Source organism: Prosopis cineraria, unplaced genomic scaffold (assembly GCF_029017545.1).
Source record: "Prosopis cineraria cultivar Desert tree isolate PC_DT_omini unplaced genomic scaffold, ASM2901754v1 PC175, whole genome shotgun sequence".
Taxonomy (NCBI): Eukaryota; Viridiplantae; Streptophyta; class Magnoliopsida; order Fabales; family Fabaceae; genus Prosopis; species Prosopis cineraria.
In genome coordinates this window covers 46,419-61,730 of record NW_026555502.1, presented here as the reverse complement: position 1 = coordinate 61,730, position 15,312 = coordinate 46,419, and the positions used below count along the sequence as shown (strand labels likewise).

The 15,312-nt window shown below is 32.1% G+C and overlaps 1 protein-coding gene across 1 annotated transcript; it reads left to right on the top strand.

The window, feature by feature from the left end:
• Positions 1-7,377: 7,377 nt before the first annotated feature.
• Positions 7,378-9,564, top strand: LOC129295710 (uncharacterized). Its single transcript, XM_054934251.1, has 2 exons — positions 7,378-8,533; positions 9,229-9,564. The coding sequence occupies exons 1-2, from the start codon at positions 7,460-7,462 to the stop codon at positions 9,385-9,387; spliced, it is 1,233 nt and encodes a 410-aa protein (XP_054790226.1). The 5' UTR covers positions 7,378-7,459; the 3' UTR covers positions 9,388-9,564.
• The last annotated feature ends 5,748 nt before the right edge of the window (positions 9,565-15,312 follow it).

The window sequence follows — 15,312 nt, the reverse complement described above, 5'->3', positions numbered from 1 at the left end:
TTTCATGTTAAAATTAACCTAAAATTTATTAACCAATTAGAGTCAATTTTTTTAACCAATTAAATTGAAGCTACAAGATTTGTATATATATATATATTATATATATATTAATGAATATTCGTTATATAAGCATGCAAGCTATAATTATATTTTGTTCAGTTTCTAGTCCAAATTAACGGCAACTCTAAACTTCTTTCCAAGTGTACACATACATACACACACTTTTATATATAATCTATATATATATGTCTGTTGAATGTAAGTAGTCTCTTTATTCAAAAATATAAATTATTTTTAAACAAATTTTATTTCTCAATAAAGTAGTTATTTATTTTTAAATTAATCTCATTTTTTTATATTTACCCCTATTAAACACCCTACAATAAATATAAAGTCATTATCAATAGGGGCACTTTTAGAAAAAAAAAATATAATGATTACACTTTAAAAGATTAAAAATGTCATATATTTTTAAACATTCAATAAATATTTTTTAATGGAGGAAGTATATAATATTCCTCATTTTTTAATTAATATACTTGTCATTGACATAATATTGTGCTCATGGAGACAGAGGCCTTGCCAATGTTATTTATGTTTTCGTTTCGTGTTGTCATTGGATATTTATAATAATTACGAGATAAAAGGCCTGACTAATTGTAGCGTGAGTCTTGATGCTTCAATTCACTGGTTATTGCAGTTATGTTACGTTTGGATAGATAGATTTATAATTAGGTTTAGATTTAGATTAAACCCACTATTTGGATTCATGAAATTTTAAAGATTTGGAAATCCATATTTTATTATAATTTATTTATAATTTCAAATTTCTTATACATTTTATTTTAGCTATTTGAAATGCCAGCTGTTCTTTTGATCTCTTTCCGTTTTTCATCAAAATATTTTCAATATATCATTATATTGTCTTCGAATTTTAAATTTTAGTACCATGGGCTTCCCTCCTTCCCCCATCACCGGAGGGCTCGCTGTGCGATTGCATCTCATGATGGGCGGATCTCTTGTCTTGGCTCATGTCGGGCGAGAGCGAGCGGCAGCTTTAGAACTTCGGGTTGGCGTGTGCGTGGAGGAACTTGGGACGCGAAATGAGGATCTATGAACCAGAAGTGATCGACAACAGTCAATATATGGAAACGATTGTACTGGATCTCAAGTAAGCAGAGTAGGGTGGTTCGTTGATTGCACGGGGATGGCGGATGATCTTCGTTGGGTGCCGCCAGATTTAGCATCGGTCAGGTTGATTTCTATGATAGGAAAGAATAAATCCACGACAAGAGATGAGGTGCCGGTGTCTGATTTACAGGGCATGATGATGATGATTGATAAGCGGTGTGAGATGATGAGACAGGGGCCATTTGGGATGGAGGAATGAGGATTTTGGATTCGTTGTACAGAGATCAAGCTTTCAATTAACTCATATTTTGAGTCCTATTCTTTGCGGTATAGTTCTTTTACTAATTTTACTTTCCAATCACTATTTACCTGATTTGGAAGAGTTGTATAGATTCTTACAAGTATGTTTGGTTGGTACTGTCTATTATATTGGTAGTCATATTTGGTATAAAGAGGATCTATCATATTTTGGGTGATCTTGTAAGAGGATGGTCTCTTTTCTTGTTGCAGTAGTGAACCTTCCCTCCTTTGTGAGAATATCTATATGGTTTAAATTCTTCAGAAGTTCGTTTCTATTGGTGTTAGCTGTCTTATAGGATATGGTTGGCACTATTTTTGTTGATTATAGCGGGTGTGAGAAGGAACTACGATTCAGTTGGACTTCAAAAGTTATATTTTATTTTTGGAGGAGGGCTCTAGTATACATGTGGTGGGTTTTTGGTTTGAATTTGGAGGTGAAATAAGTTGGACATTGTTTTTGTGCTTGCAAATAAAGGTTATGCTCAACTGAGTATATTTAAATTGTTTCTGATTGTCCGGGTTCATGTTGGATGGTTAATGATTGGTCCAGAGCAGGCATTGACGCTGAGTTCTGATAGCTAATAGATTGTTGGAAGTTTCAAGTGAGAAGTTGAATGAAAGAGGTGGTTGGATGGATCCTTCTTTATTTAATTTTGAGGTGTTTGCATTATACTCTATTGTGTTTTGGTGGTTCGAATATGGTCCTGTTGTGGTTTTGGTTCCACCTGTTTGTCTTCCACTAATTCTTACTGTTAAAGGAGAAATGTCTTGCCTAGAATGGGGTTGGCTAATTTTAGTGGAGGAATTTATCAATTTTGACAAAGCTCTTGCCTCTCATTGCTTCTAGTGGATTCCAAGAAAATCATATTGTATCTGCTGATTGGTGTGCCCAAGTTGCTCTTAGGGAGAAGTGTTCAAAAGATTAAGTATTGCAACCCCCTTCTCCCATATTGAAAATCCTAGCTGATGATTTCTCAAAGGCTAGAAATCACTGTCCTTGTTCTTTCATTCCTTTGTTCTGTTTTTCTTTTTCTCCCCCTTCTATTTGCTGTTGCTGGTTTAATTTTGTTGTTGTTGGTTTAGTTGCTGTTACTCTGTTTGTCGTTTCTGGCTGTTGTCGCTGGTTTGGATGGGATATCTTTTACTTGTTGCCAAAAATAAAAACAGAGTTTTGAATGTAAGATTTTGAAAACTGAATTCACCAATCCAAAATGTTACATTTTTTCCCCTAACAAACACAGAGTAGCATCTACATCGAGAATTCAAGTATTGTATACGTTATTAATCCGATGCTTTATAGGAACTACTGTAATAACGAACTTGCAAAATGAATCTGTTTATCATAAAGGGATTCATGTTCCTGACTTTGCTTCACCTTAATTGTTATTTGAACAAGTAAAGTTATGTCTTGGTCCAAGAGATGAGAGTTACCTTATATGAGTTCATCATGATGAGGTTGTGAAGGAAAGTTTTGGGTGATTTATGATAATGATGAGTTGCATTATATTGACAGGATGCTCATAAGAAGGAAGGGAGGCATACGAAAACAAAAGCATATGAATCAAAATCACACAACATGCTCAACCATTTAATATATGTTTAGTTTTTAGTTGTCAAAAGTCAGTTTGATGAAAATTTATTTAATAAAAATCAGTTTAATGAAAGTTAATTATTGTAATAAAATTTAGATTTGAATATATTTTTTAAAAATCAGTTTGGCAAATTGAAAATTGTTTGGATTAACAAAAAATTATGCTTTTAAAATATACTTTTGAATATGCAATAACCAAAAAGGACATTGATTTATGATAATTTGTAATTTAGCACATTTTATTGGAATTAAATGTTTTTAATTTGGAATTTTAATTTCTTGACACATTTTATTACTTAGGCAATTTTTATTCTCATTTTTAAGACTTTAATTGGTTCAGTTGCATTAGATTGATTTAGCTTTAGTTATTTTGTGTTTTCAAAAAATTGGAGGGCCAATTTAGTAATTTAATCATTTTATTTTAAATTAGATTTTTGACTTTTTAGAGGGAGGGAACGAAAATTGAAAAATGAAGGAAAAAAAAAGAAAAGAAGAAGAAAATGCAAATGAAGGGAGATCATCTTGCATGAAAATTGCTCATCTCTATCACTTTCTCTCAATTAGAGTTTGGTCGCATGGTTTCATCGCGGAGGATCTACCATAGCCACCTAAGTTTAGGTAGATGACAATAGTCCACTGCGATGAGCTTCTTTGGAATGGCGGGCAATGAAGCTTAGGAGGATGACGAAACAAGAAACCAAACTCGAGGAAGGAAGAAATGGAGGGGCTCGAGTCTAATCTATGACCAAATGATGGAGGAGACAAGGATGGGAGACGAGGAGAGATGACAGAGAGACAGATGAGATGAGAGAGATGAGTGAACTTTCGGCTAGAAGAGATGGAGTGACAAAACATGAGCTCACGCATGACAAGAAAAAAAAAACAATGGAGGGTATCATGATCAAATACAAAATTAAGTATCAATTATTATGTTCAGCCGATCCACATTCACATTTGAAAAGTAATTGGATGGAGCTGTTGGAAATTCACATTTAGCTCATCTCTAGGTGTACTTTATCAAAGTGCTTTTTCAGAAAAAATTCCCTCCAAACACCATTTCACATTTCAAAAATAAAAAAGTTTTTTTGAGATGTGGAATGTAATTTTTTCAAATAGTCCCTTGGAATCCTGTCAATTTTTAGACTACAATAGCCCAGTTTCAAGTTCCATTGAGGGTTTCCACAACAAGCATTGGGAAACTAAAACATAGAGAGCTACAGTTTCATGTTTTATTTTTATTTTTTTTAATATTATGAAGTCATCATGATCAAAAGTGGGCTCAAATTGTACGCATTTGCACAGGGGAGCTGTTGGGGCAAGGCTATGTGCGGCTGTATGTATTTTTTTTTTTTTTCCAAGGATAAGTTGGAGCAATCTTTTGGTTAGTATGTCTGTGATTTCTTGTATTCGATTGAGACAAGTTGAGTACAAATATGATATGAGAGACCAATGTTGGGTGCGGCGATAGATGTTAGTTTCTTATAATATGGTAAAATAAGGTTCAAATTGTTGGGAAACATATTGACATTTAGTATCTCATATGTGGATAATCAAAATGCTAATGTTAGTTTCAATGATATGACGACCAAACAAATGCCCATCTTTGTTGGATAAAAAATAAAATTATAATAACATAAAAAAAAACCTTCTTGTATAAACCACTTTCTATCTTTTAAAAGTGTTATCACATACGATTATAACAAATAAAATTTGAGGTCATAAAATTTTCAAGGATGAGTAAAATTTTTTAAGAGTACGAGCGACGTTCCCCCGCCCCCCCCCCCTTTTTAAGACGATGGGAACATTTGAAAATTTTTAAGTAGAGCAAACTAAAATATATATTTTGAGATCAGTCTGCATAATTTTTTTTCTTGACTTGTGGAAGCAGTGTGACCCAAGCTTAGAGTATGTCTGTAAACTTTGCTAACTAGTACACTTTGCTCCGTTTCTCTTTTAGTTGGTATATCACTCAAATTAAGCTTTCAATATTATAAACGATCAACAAAGATCGAGTAGAGTGGAAATGGAAATGATTTAAAAGAAATATTAATATGATCAAATTAAGGCTTGGGGATAAGCATGTGCCCCAATTTCATGAATTGAGTGCGCCAACCCCCCCGGGGGGGGTGTTCGTTTTCGTGTAACTGCCGAGAATCTAGGATGTCTCATGCAACCAACCAAAATGTGAAGACGATATAATACTTCCTCTGTCTAAATTATAAAATATTTTTAAATATGAATTTTAGTAAATATATTTAATAATTTTATTTTTAAAATAAAAATACAAAATTTTAAAAATATTTAATAATCTTAAATCTACACTTAATCTTTTTAAATTATCTTATATTTTAAAATATTGAATGTTCTTAAACAATATCTCGTAATTAGAGATGATAGAGGGAGTACTATTATCTATTAAATATCCATTGGGTATTTATTACTCTCTTCGACCCAAATTATAAGAGACTTTTGGAGGTATTTTATTATTCTAAAATATAAAATAATTTGTTAAAAATAATGTTTTAGTAACAATGTTTTTTCAATATCACTTTTCAAATAAAGTGAGAATTGAAATAATTGTAGTTTAATGATTAAACATTATATTAAATGAAAAGTATTTTTAAAAGTTTATATTTTTACTTTTAAAATGTAGTTACTTTGATCCAAAATATAAGTAGTTTTTAGGAAAAGTTTGCATGCCAATAAGGTCTCAATTCCCATAAAAATATATAGTATTTTTTCTTTTTATCCATAATTTCAATTACTAATGCGCTCTATGATGAGTGAAAGATAAATTTATATAAATATCTAAGTTAATAAATATAAGAGATAAAATAAAAAAAAGCTTTTACATATTTTATATTGCTTATATTTTGAACTAAAATTAGTTAAGAGAAAATACTTATATTTTGAATCAAAGGGATTAAGTTTGTGAAGTGTTATAATTGAGTTTTAGTGGTATTTGTAATCTATTTGAGAACAAGGTAGTAGAAGACAAATTTAATTAACCTTACATTTATTAAAAAACGATAGTTATATTCTTAAAATTGTTAAAAAAATGCAATAACTTTACAGTGTCTTTCATTAAAAATAAAATAAATTTTCAAAATTTATCTTTTATTAAAATTTCAAAAGAGTAGTTTGGGGCAAGTGAGATGAAAATAGTACTCCATCAATCCAAACTTAATGAATTATAAAATATTTTTAGGAAAATTTGATATTCAAAAATATAAAATATTTTAATAAAAATAAGGTTTTATTTATTAATGATACTTTTCAATATTACTCTTACCATTATATTATCTCTGTAATATTCTTTAATAAATAAAGCATTAAATAAATGATATTTTTAAACGTCTATATTTTTATTTTACAAATAAAATTATAAACTATATTTAATAAATTTTATTAATATATGAAATTTTATCCAAAATATCTTGTAATTGGATATTGAAGAGTACAGCACTTTGACTCTCGTTGACTGCGAAACTTCACGCAACTTTCGTCAATGTACAAGGCCATTGGCTCTCCCACACTATTCTAATTCCACGCATGCATCTCCATAAGTGGTCCTCGAAAATCCTGATAAAATATTGTAAATACATACCTGAAAAACTGAGACTACCCTCTATCCTTGCAAACCGAGGCACTATTCACTATAAGTATTTTATAAAATATTTAATTTGAATCAAATCTTATCATCTTTATAAGTATAGGATGATGAGCACGATTGAACTTGTTTAGTTTATATATATTGTTCTTTCTTTTAATAGAACTTGTTCTCTCTAATTTTGTCTCTACATTTTTTTTTAAAAAGAGTGATTTTACGTGTGTGGAGAATCTTCTTAAAACCTAAAATATTGAAATTCTTTTTAGAATTTGCTGAGAGTGCATTAGAAGTTATAAAAAATCACACTTGACTCTCCCTAACTGCGAAACTTCATGCAACTTGAGTTAATATAAATACATGCCTCGATCCCTGCAAACTGTTGCACTGTTTATTATAGTATTTCATAAAATATGTAATTTGAACCTGATAAGTATTGCGAGATGATCACGGAAGTCGAACTTGTTTTATATATATATATATATATATATATTGTTTTTTCTTTCAATAGAACTCGATCTCTCCTAAAAAAGTAAGTTTTTTTTTTTTTAAGAGACTTTATCTGCCTTCATACATACTAAAACTTGGATATCTCATATTTAGGAGTTCATTTCCTTCTACTGAAATTAACGTCTATTGACGTCACCGCACTGATTAATTATTATTATTCCGAGAGCAAGTGACTGAGAAAGGAGTTCAGTTGAGCGTCGTTCTTGAATTACAACTTGTTTCCTCTCTCTCTCTCTCTCTCTCTCTCTCTCTCTCTCTTTCTCACACAAACAAACCAGGATGAGGTAACTGAGTTTTGGTCGACGACGGCGCAGGAAGACATGGGAGGAGTAGGCGAGCTGGTTAGTGGTGCTGCTCTAGGAACGGTGTTTTCAGGGTTATGGAGTACAGTGAAGGATGCCAAGAACCGTCTCAAAGACTTCAAAAACAAATTACAGGACCTGGACGATACTCTCCAACGTCTAGATCCAATGGTCAAAGATATACAAAACTTGAACGCACAGCTGAAGCGATCAGATCAGCGTGATGTAGATCGATTAAAGTCAGTGATGGAAAAGGGCGCGAATCTGGTTTCCAAGTGTCTTCTCTTGCGACGACGAGACTTCATCAAGAAGATATATTACCACAAGAAGCTTGTGGAGCTCGACAACGACATCATCAGCTTCAACAATAAACACACTTCGTTGAACACATTTCGGGAGATCCAGCTTCTACACTTGAAAGTCGACAAACTCTCCGATCAGATTCAAAGTCAAAGACCTTCCCCTAGTAAATCCTCCGCTTGTGGTGGTGAGGGTGGTTGTGTTTCAGGAGAACCAATATATCGCAGACCTCGTCCCCGAGCTGCCATGGTAGCCCCCCCACCTTATGCTGGAGTTCCGAGACTTGACATACCTATGCTCCTCTTCTTCGTCATTTACATTTATTTTATCTTTAATGTTACCGGGACTGGAATAGTGGAAGGCATTTTCTGCTTCGCTTTGCTCATCTGCAAACTCGTCTTATTTCTGCTTGAAACTGACACTGGTTTGGCGATGATCATAAAGGACGCCGGTGAGCTGAAAACGACGATAAAAAAACTGAGATCTACCATGAAATCACTTGCTCCTGTGTTAGAGGAGATTAATCAAGGAAGTCAAAATGGTGAAAGACTGAGACGATTGATGGAAGAGGGTGAGGAGCTTGTTCGAAATGGCTTAAAGATAGGATCTTGGAACGTTGTTAAGAAGTGGGAGTGCCAGAAGAAGATAGTGGAGCTAGAAAATAAGCTCTTAAGGTTCCATAGCCGTCATCTGCAAGCTCGCTTGGAAACGATGATTGACGCAGCAAGTGATGGCTTAGAGATGAATGAGAATGAATATTCGTTTTATAAGCCCGCACGTTATTTTGATGAGGTAAATATATATAATTATATTTTGTTCAACTTCTAGTCCAAATAAACAGCAGCTCTAAACTTTAATTTTTTTTTCCAAGTATACACTTCTATATATAATCTATATGTTCGTTGAATGTAATTAAGTATATGATATTCCTCATTTTTCTAATTAAGCATACTTGTCATTGACATAATATTGTGCTCAATAGACCGATCGAGGCCTTGCAAATGGTGATGTTTTTGTTTTTTTTTCTCATTGGATATTACTAATAATTATGTCTGATCTATGTTGTTGCGTGAGTCTTGGTGTTTCAAGTCACTGTTTATTCCAATTATGTTGGGTTTGCATCTAGGGGATTTAAAGTTAGGCTTACATTTAAGTTGAATCTACTATTTGGATCCATAAAATTTTAAGAACTTGGATTTAATAAATTCATGTTTTATTATAATTTCAAATTTTGTATAGTATATCCTAGTTTTGAAATATTATAAGTTAATATAATGCTCTTGTACTCTTTCCATTTTCATATTTTCTATGTTTTTGAATTTGAAATTTTTATACCAGCCAAACAAGAGTTTTAAAAGTGAAATTTATTTTAAAACACAAATTCACCCATCCAATACCTTAATATATAATTTCATCATCCTGAGGATTGTGAAGGAAAGTTTTTGGGTGATTCATGATCATGATGATGAGTTGCATTACATTGACAGGATCCTCATATGAAGGAAGGGAGGCATACCGAAACGAAAGCGTATGAATCAGAATCACACAACAAACTCAACAATTTAGAATCTTATCAGTTTCTGGACTACAATAGCCCCATTTCAAGTTCCATTGGGGGATTTCAACAACAAGCATTGGGAAATTAAAACATAGGGAGCTACGACGTAACTTGCATGTTTTATTTTTATTTTTTTTAGTAGTCTGAAGTTCAAATTGTATGCACTACTTGCACGGGGACCTGCCGGAGCAAGACCATGTACGGCTATACTTTTTTCAAGGATTAGGTTGAACAATCTTTTGGGTTAATATATATGTGTTTGTGATTTCTCCTCATTTTTTGATTCCAGCTCAGTATCTTGAGAAACTTGGCAGGGTATTACCATCTCTTACTTAAACTAATTCAAACCCTACTATGTGAGACTATTATTATTAACGACAGACTCCGTATTCTTCTTTTTGGTTGTGAAATGTTGAGTACAAATATGATATGAGAGAGGGATAATATTAATGTTAGGCTAGCTTGTATAGGGTTAAGTATCAATCTAGTCATCAAGTTAATGTGTTCTTCACCATGTCGTTGAATCTTAGAAAGCCTTTTTCCCCCAAGGGCATTAGGGTCTTTTTATGATTTTTCTTCCGTTTCCATAGTGCATCCTCAACTCATACGCACCAAACAAATATTATGTTAAGATTCTGTTAGAATTTACTGTTAGACTAAGCATATTTTTAAACTTATTTCCTTTTACATTTCCAATTCAATTTCCTGACCTTTTTTCTTTTTCAGTTCTATTTATATAAAAAATGCTTCCAACAAATTAAACAGTGACTTAGACATCAAAAGAAAAGTCAAAACCTATACTAATTTTTTTTTAGTATACAAAAGTTTACAAGTTAGCTCATGGCGAATTACCAAGACTGTAGAACCAATGCATGTCTCTAGGTTCAAAGAATGCTAACGGATCTACCTAAAAATCATCCATTAACAAGGTCTTAACATCAACAATTAATAGGAATTAGTTTGAACCCACAACTTTATGGATCATGGAGCAAATCCTTACCAATTCAACCAATATCTTTGTTAGTTATATTGAATTGAATAATATATGGGAGCATGCGTGGACGGTTTAGGCTTGATTGATTTTCTATTTTCAAAAAATTTTTTATTCATGAAAACCACAAAAGTAAAAATAGTTTGTTCGCACTAAAAAGTTGTCAGCAAAAATGGTTCGTAATGTCGTGCCCATTTACCACAATTTTTTCAGAATGCCAAAGCTAATTAGAACTCAGAGTATTCAAGTGTGCAGTCAACGAAAGTATTTAGAAATTGAATTTATTAGAATCTCCGTCCCTTTCCCCACCAACCAAACATGTGGCAGGGAGAAAAAAAGCTTCACGTACAAATTCAACGAAACTATTTATGGACATATTAACTCAGTGACTTGCTGTGGGGATAATAATAAATCATTGCCTCATCAGCTTGGGGAGGTGTTGGGAGTCTCAGTTTCGACTTTCGACACGCATGTATGTATATATAATATTTTTTTTTCATTATTTTCGAAGACCATTTACTGGAGATGTTTTTGGAATATTAGAGGGTGATTAGGTGTTAATCACTTGATGGTTAATGACCCAAATGTGTATATGAAAGGCATAACTTTGGATTAGAAAATAGGAAAATCAATTTGGTCCTCATCTCATTGTCTCACCTCAAAGTTTGGAGTTCAATGTTGAATCCCATAATTTGGTATTGGTTTTACAATCCTTCAAGTGAAAGATTTCTTTGTAACGTTGTGTCATTTTCACCAATGAATATTCAGTCTTAATTTTCTTGACAATCCATTGCTTGATTTGAAGCATATTGAGGAAAGTTCCATGAATTTTCTTGGTCAGCGAGAGTCGATTGTTTTTAGTCAACTTTATAATATTGTCTTCACATTTTCTTTGGATGTCTCAGAGATCCTCGATTCTCCGCCACGCCATGGCAAAACCTGTGATGGAACCCCCTGAACATCATTCGTTGTTGCTTATTTTCACATCATTGTCAACGTCACAGCTGGGCCGAGTAAAATGGGCCAATAGGTCCAGTAGCTTCTGAGAGATATGGGGCCTGGAGCCTACAGGCCGCAAATGTTGTCGAAAGGATCTTCAATGATGAATGAATTTACTGTTGAGAATTGAGATGCAATTGTAAAAAATAAAAATGTACGAGCATCAAACTATGAATCTTTCTCGAGGGAAAAAAAGTTAAAAACGAATTGTTTAAAGTTTAAACAGGACTGGATTCTGACGTGGATGGCAAAATTAGTATGAGCAGCCAGGATTTAATTTCCTGGTAGCTTCAATTCAAATTCCGGAAACCACTTCCCGTCAAAACCTGAACTTCGAGTTCACACCACTTATTTTTTGAGCTATTTCCCTGTCGTCCTCCTCACAAACATCGCAAAACAGTTTTTAAATCTTATCAATTTATTTTAGCTTTTTCAAATTTATCGTTTTTCATGATTTAATTTTTCAAATTTTATTTTAGATTTTTATAATTTACAAATAATACTTATATATGAATTATTTTTATTTTTTAAACTTTAATTTAAAGTTTAACAATTTTTCTTAACAAGATCGATCAACTTAGAAAAGAAATATTTATTATGAAATTCATGTCTTTTTGATCATTATACATTTAAATTTACTTTTAAATTTTATCGCCAAAATAAGTTTCAATTCGTTAGATTTTTAGAAAAAAATATATATTCAAACAGAAATCAAATTAAAATCACTGACTTTAATTTTAGGAAAAATTGTTTAAAAAGATTGGACCAAATTTAACTTTGCCAAGAAGGATTTGGAAGAGATTCCAAATTGAGATCCTTCACTAGCATTAATTTGGAACTTCAAATGATCAAATTGCCCTTATGATTAAAAAAGTTGAGCAAGGTCCCTCGCTATCAATATGTTGCACAAGATCTTTCGCTATCAATGTCATAAGGTCCTTTGTTGTTAATAATTTGGTGACAATATATAAAACAAGGTCCTTTGATATTAATATGTCAAACAAGATTCTTCGATGTCAATATGTCAATCAAGGTGTAAATTTTTAAGATATCTAAAATGCACATTCGAATAAATGAAAATTAATTTGCATTTCCTTAAAGGGTGTTGCATGTCGTGAGTCGCATATAGTAGAAGATATCTGCATATTGTCTTAAAACATTTTGAAAATATATTATACATATAATGATTTTTATATCCAAAATTTTGAAAATTCCACTCATACATTTGACAATCTAAAAATAGGAAAAATTATATTCTTATGCCATTTACTTGATAACATCAATATACTTAATATTATTAAATTAAAAGGATTAGATTTATATACTAAAAATACTTTTTTTAATTAGGTGATTAAGACATCTATTATATTCATGATATATATATATATATATATATATATATAAAGTAATGAAAAGATGTGTACTATATTAAAAAGAACATGCTGTGGAGGATACAGTATTCAAGATTAGGGTATAGCCAACGGGGAGCATGGATTTGGCACAAAGTAATTAGAAGGGTAGAGTTGCATTTTTATTTTTAAAGTATAATTTGAAAAGCATCCATCAACCTAAATTATTAGTCAAAATAATTGTCTTTAAGTAATTAAAATAGAGATAAATTGGCTAGCTGGCAAAAGAAATCTCGTGCTCAAAAAATATAAGAATATGGCTAGTTTACATTGATATATAAAAGGTTTATATATAAGAAGTTTATTATTAAAATATTAAAAATTTACAAGAGTTTATCATTGATATACTGACAAATACAATAAACAAGTCATAATATAAAATATAATAAATATTGAATTGTTTGCTTAGTTTGATTCTATGACATGTATTATATTTGTAAAAGTGCCTTAAAACAGAATATTTTTATTCATTAAATTTTTTAACAGTCAATATTGGAGTCTCACTTAATATTTTTTTTAACAATCACATTGAAAATTTGATGGCATGAGTAAATTTTTTTCATTTTAATTACTTTAAAGGTAAAAATATTCCTATCAATATTTTAGGGTGCTGAATTCTCTTTAGAAAATATTTGAGAGGTAAAAATGTATCTCCACCCTAATTAAAGGCATCGGATCTCACTGAAAATTTTCAAGATCCTAATTAAAGCCGATAATGTTATGTAATTTTTACATGACTCTTGAAAGCACTGTGTCCCAAGCTTAGAGTATGTCTGTGACGTACATGGCAACTAGCACATTGAGGTTCGTTTCTCTTTTAATAACAAGTGATATTTAATTAATATAAATTTTTTTCTAACGACCCTTAATTAACATTTTTCAATTTTTTTTTTAAGTACCCTCCTGAAGTCATCATGATCAAAACTGGGCTCAAATTGTATGCACTTGCGCAATACGTAGGTCCTGCGGGAGCAAGACCATGTGTGGCTCCAATAAGAAATAATCTTTTGGGTCAGTATGTGTTTGTGGTCTCCTGACTTCGGTTGCGAAAATTTGAGTACAAATACGTCCTGTGAGGAAACTTAATGTAGGGCACGAATAAGGAATTCTACTCCATTCTCGTATCTAGTTAAGGATTGATGTAATCACTTTGTTGGTTTGTTTGTGTTTCCTTGTCGTTCTTTTTTTAAGTGATTTTCTTGGTGTGTTAGGTTGTATTTCTAGATTTTTTTCAAGTTTTCTTTTACTCCGGTTATTGGTATTTATACTTTCTTTTTTATAATTAATAAAATTGACTCTTTTATTAGGGGAAAAAATGTATTCTCCTCAATGCCGTTGAATTATCTGGGAAGGTTTTTTTTTTTTTCCTCAAGGGTTTTTTTATGTTGTTGCTTCCCTTTTCCATATACTCGATTATTCATACAAACGAGGAAAGAAAATTATGCCAAGATTCCATCAGAATTTTTTGTCAAACCAATCATACTTTTAAACTGCTGCATGCATCATAGTGGGGGCATTTGCCCCCACTAGATAAGGAAAAACTTAAAAATTATATCTCCTAAAACTTTCAATTGCCCCCAAACCTAAAAACAGAAACTTATTTATACATAATAAACTTAAATAAAAGGAAGAATGTCCGTGAGAGTTCCTAGAAGAGAAAAAAATAATAAGAGCCTTAAATAATTGAAAGTTTATTTATGCATAATTAAGACTTTGTTTAGTTGGAGGGAAAGGGGATCCCTTCAATTTGAAAGAGAGATGTTGGAGGGAAGGAAAAAATTTTTAAAATCTCCCCTCTAACCAAACAAACCCTAAAAATTCATCAATTGATTTGTTCATAAATAAACTTTAATGGCTTGTTTAGTGATATAGAAAAGTTTTTAATAGAGGTGAAAGTAAAAGTAAAAATAAAAATAGAAGTGAGTTCAAATGCTTTTGTGGATATGTCCATGGAAGTGCGATAAAATTTTTAATTAAAATATTTATTTATAATATGAAATTATCAACATACCCTCTACTGTAAAGACCATACCCACCACAAAAACAACCTCAAATTAGAAACATCCATTTGCCACCATAGAAGCAACCACCGCCCACCACAGAGATACCAGCAACCTCAGAAAGAACGAAAATTCACCATTTTTGTGCAAATATTAACCACCAATAATAACTAAAAAACAACAAAAAAAATAGACACCGTCGGAAATTGCAAACTTTGGAGGAGGGCACATCCATTTTGCCGAAAAAAGCTACCTTTGCTAGTAAATACAGAAAAATTTGAACAATACGGTTAAAGCCAAAAGCTTTCCGTCGATGTTGCTCCATTGAAGCGAATCCAGAAGCTTCCATTCTTCGACGACAGTGACGTTATGTTCTCTAAGAGGATAGAGACAGAAACGAAGGAGAACTGAGAAGCAAGAATACCGCGAGAGATGATGGAGACAGACGATTGACGACGCTAAGGAATTGAGTTCTCTAAGATGGCGGCGCAGTCTGGCGTTTGAGGAGAGGGAGATAAATGACTGAGGATTGAGGAGTCAAGATGGGACGAGCTTAGACTACTTAGCACATACAAGTGAGGGTTTAGGGTGAAAAGGAGGAGGGTAAAGTTGTC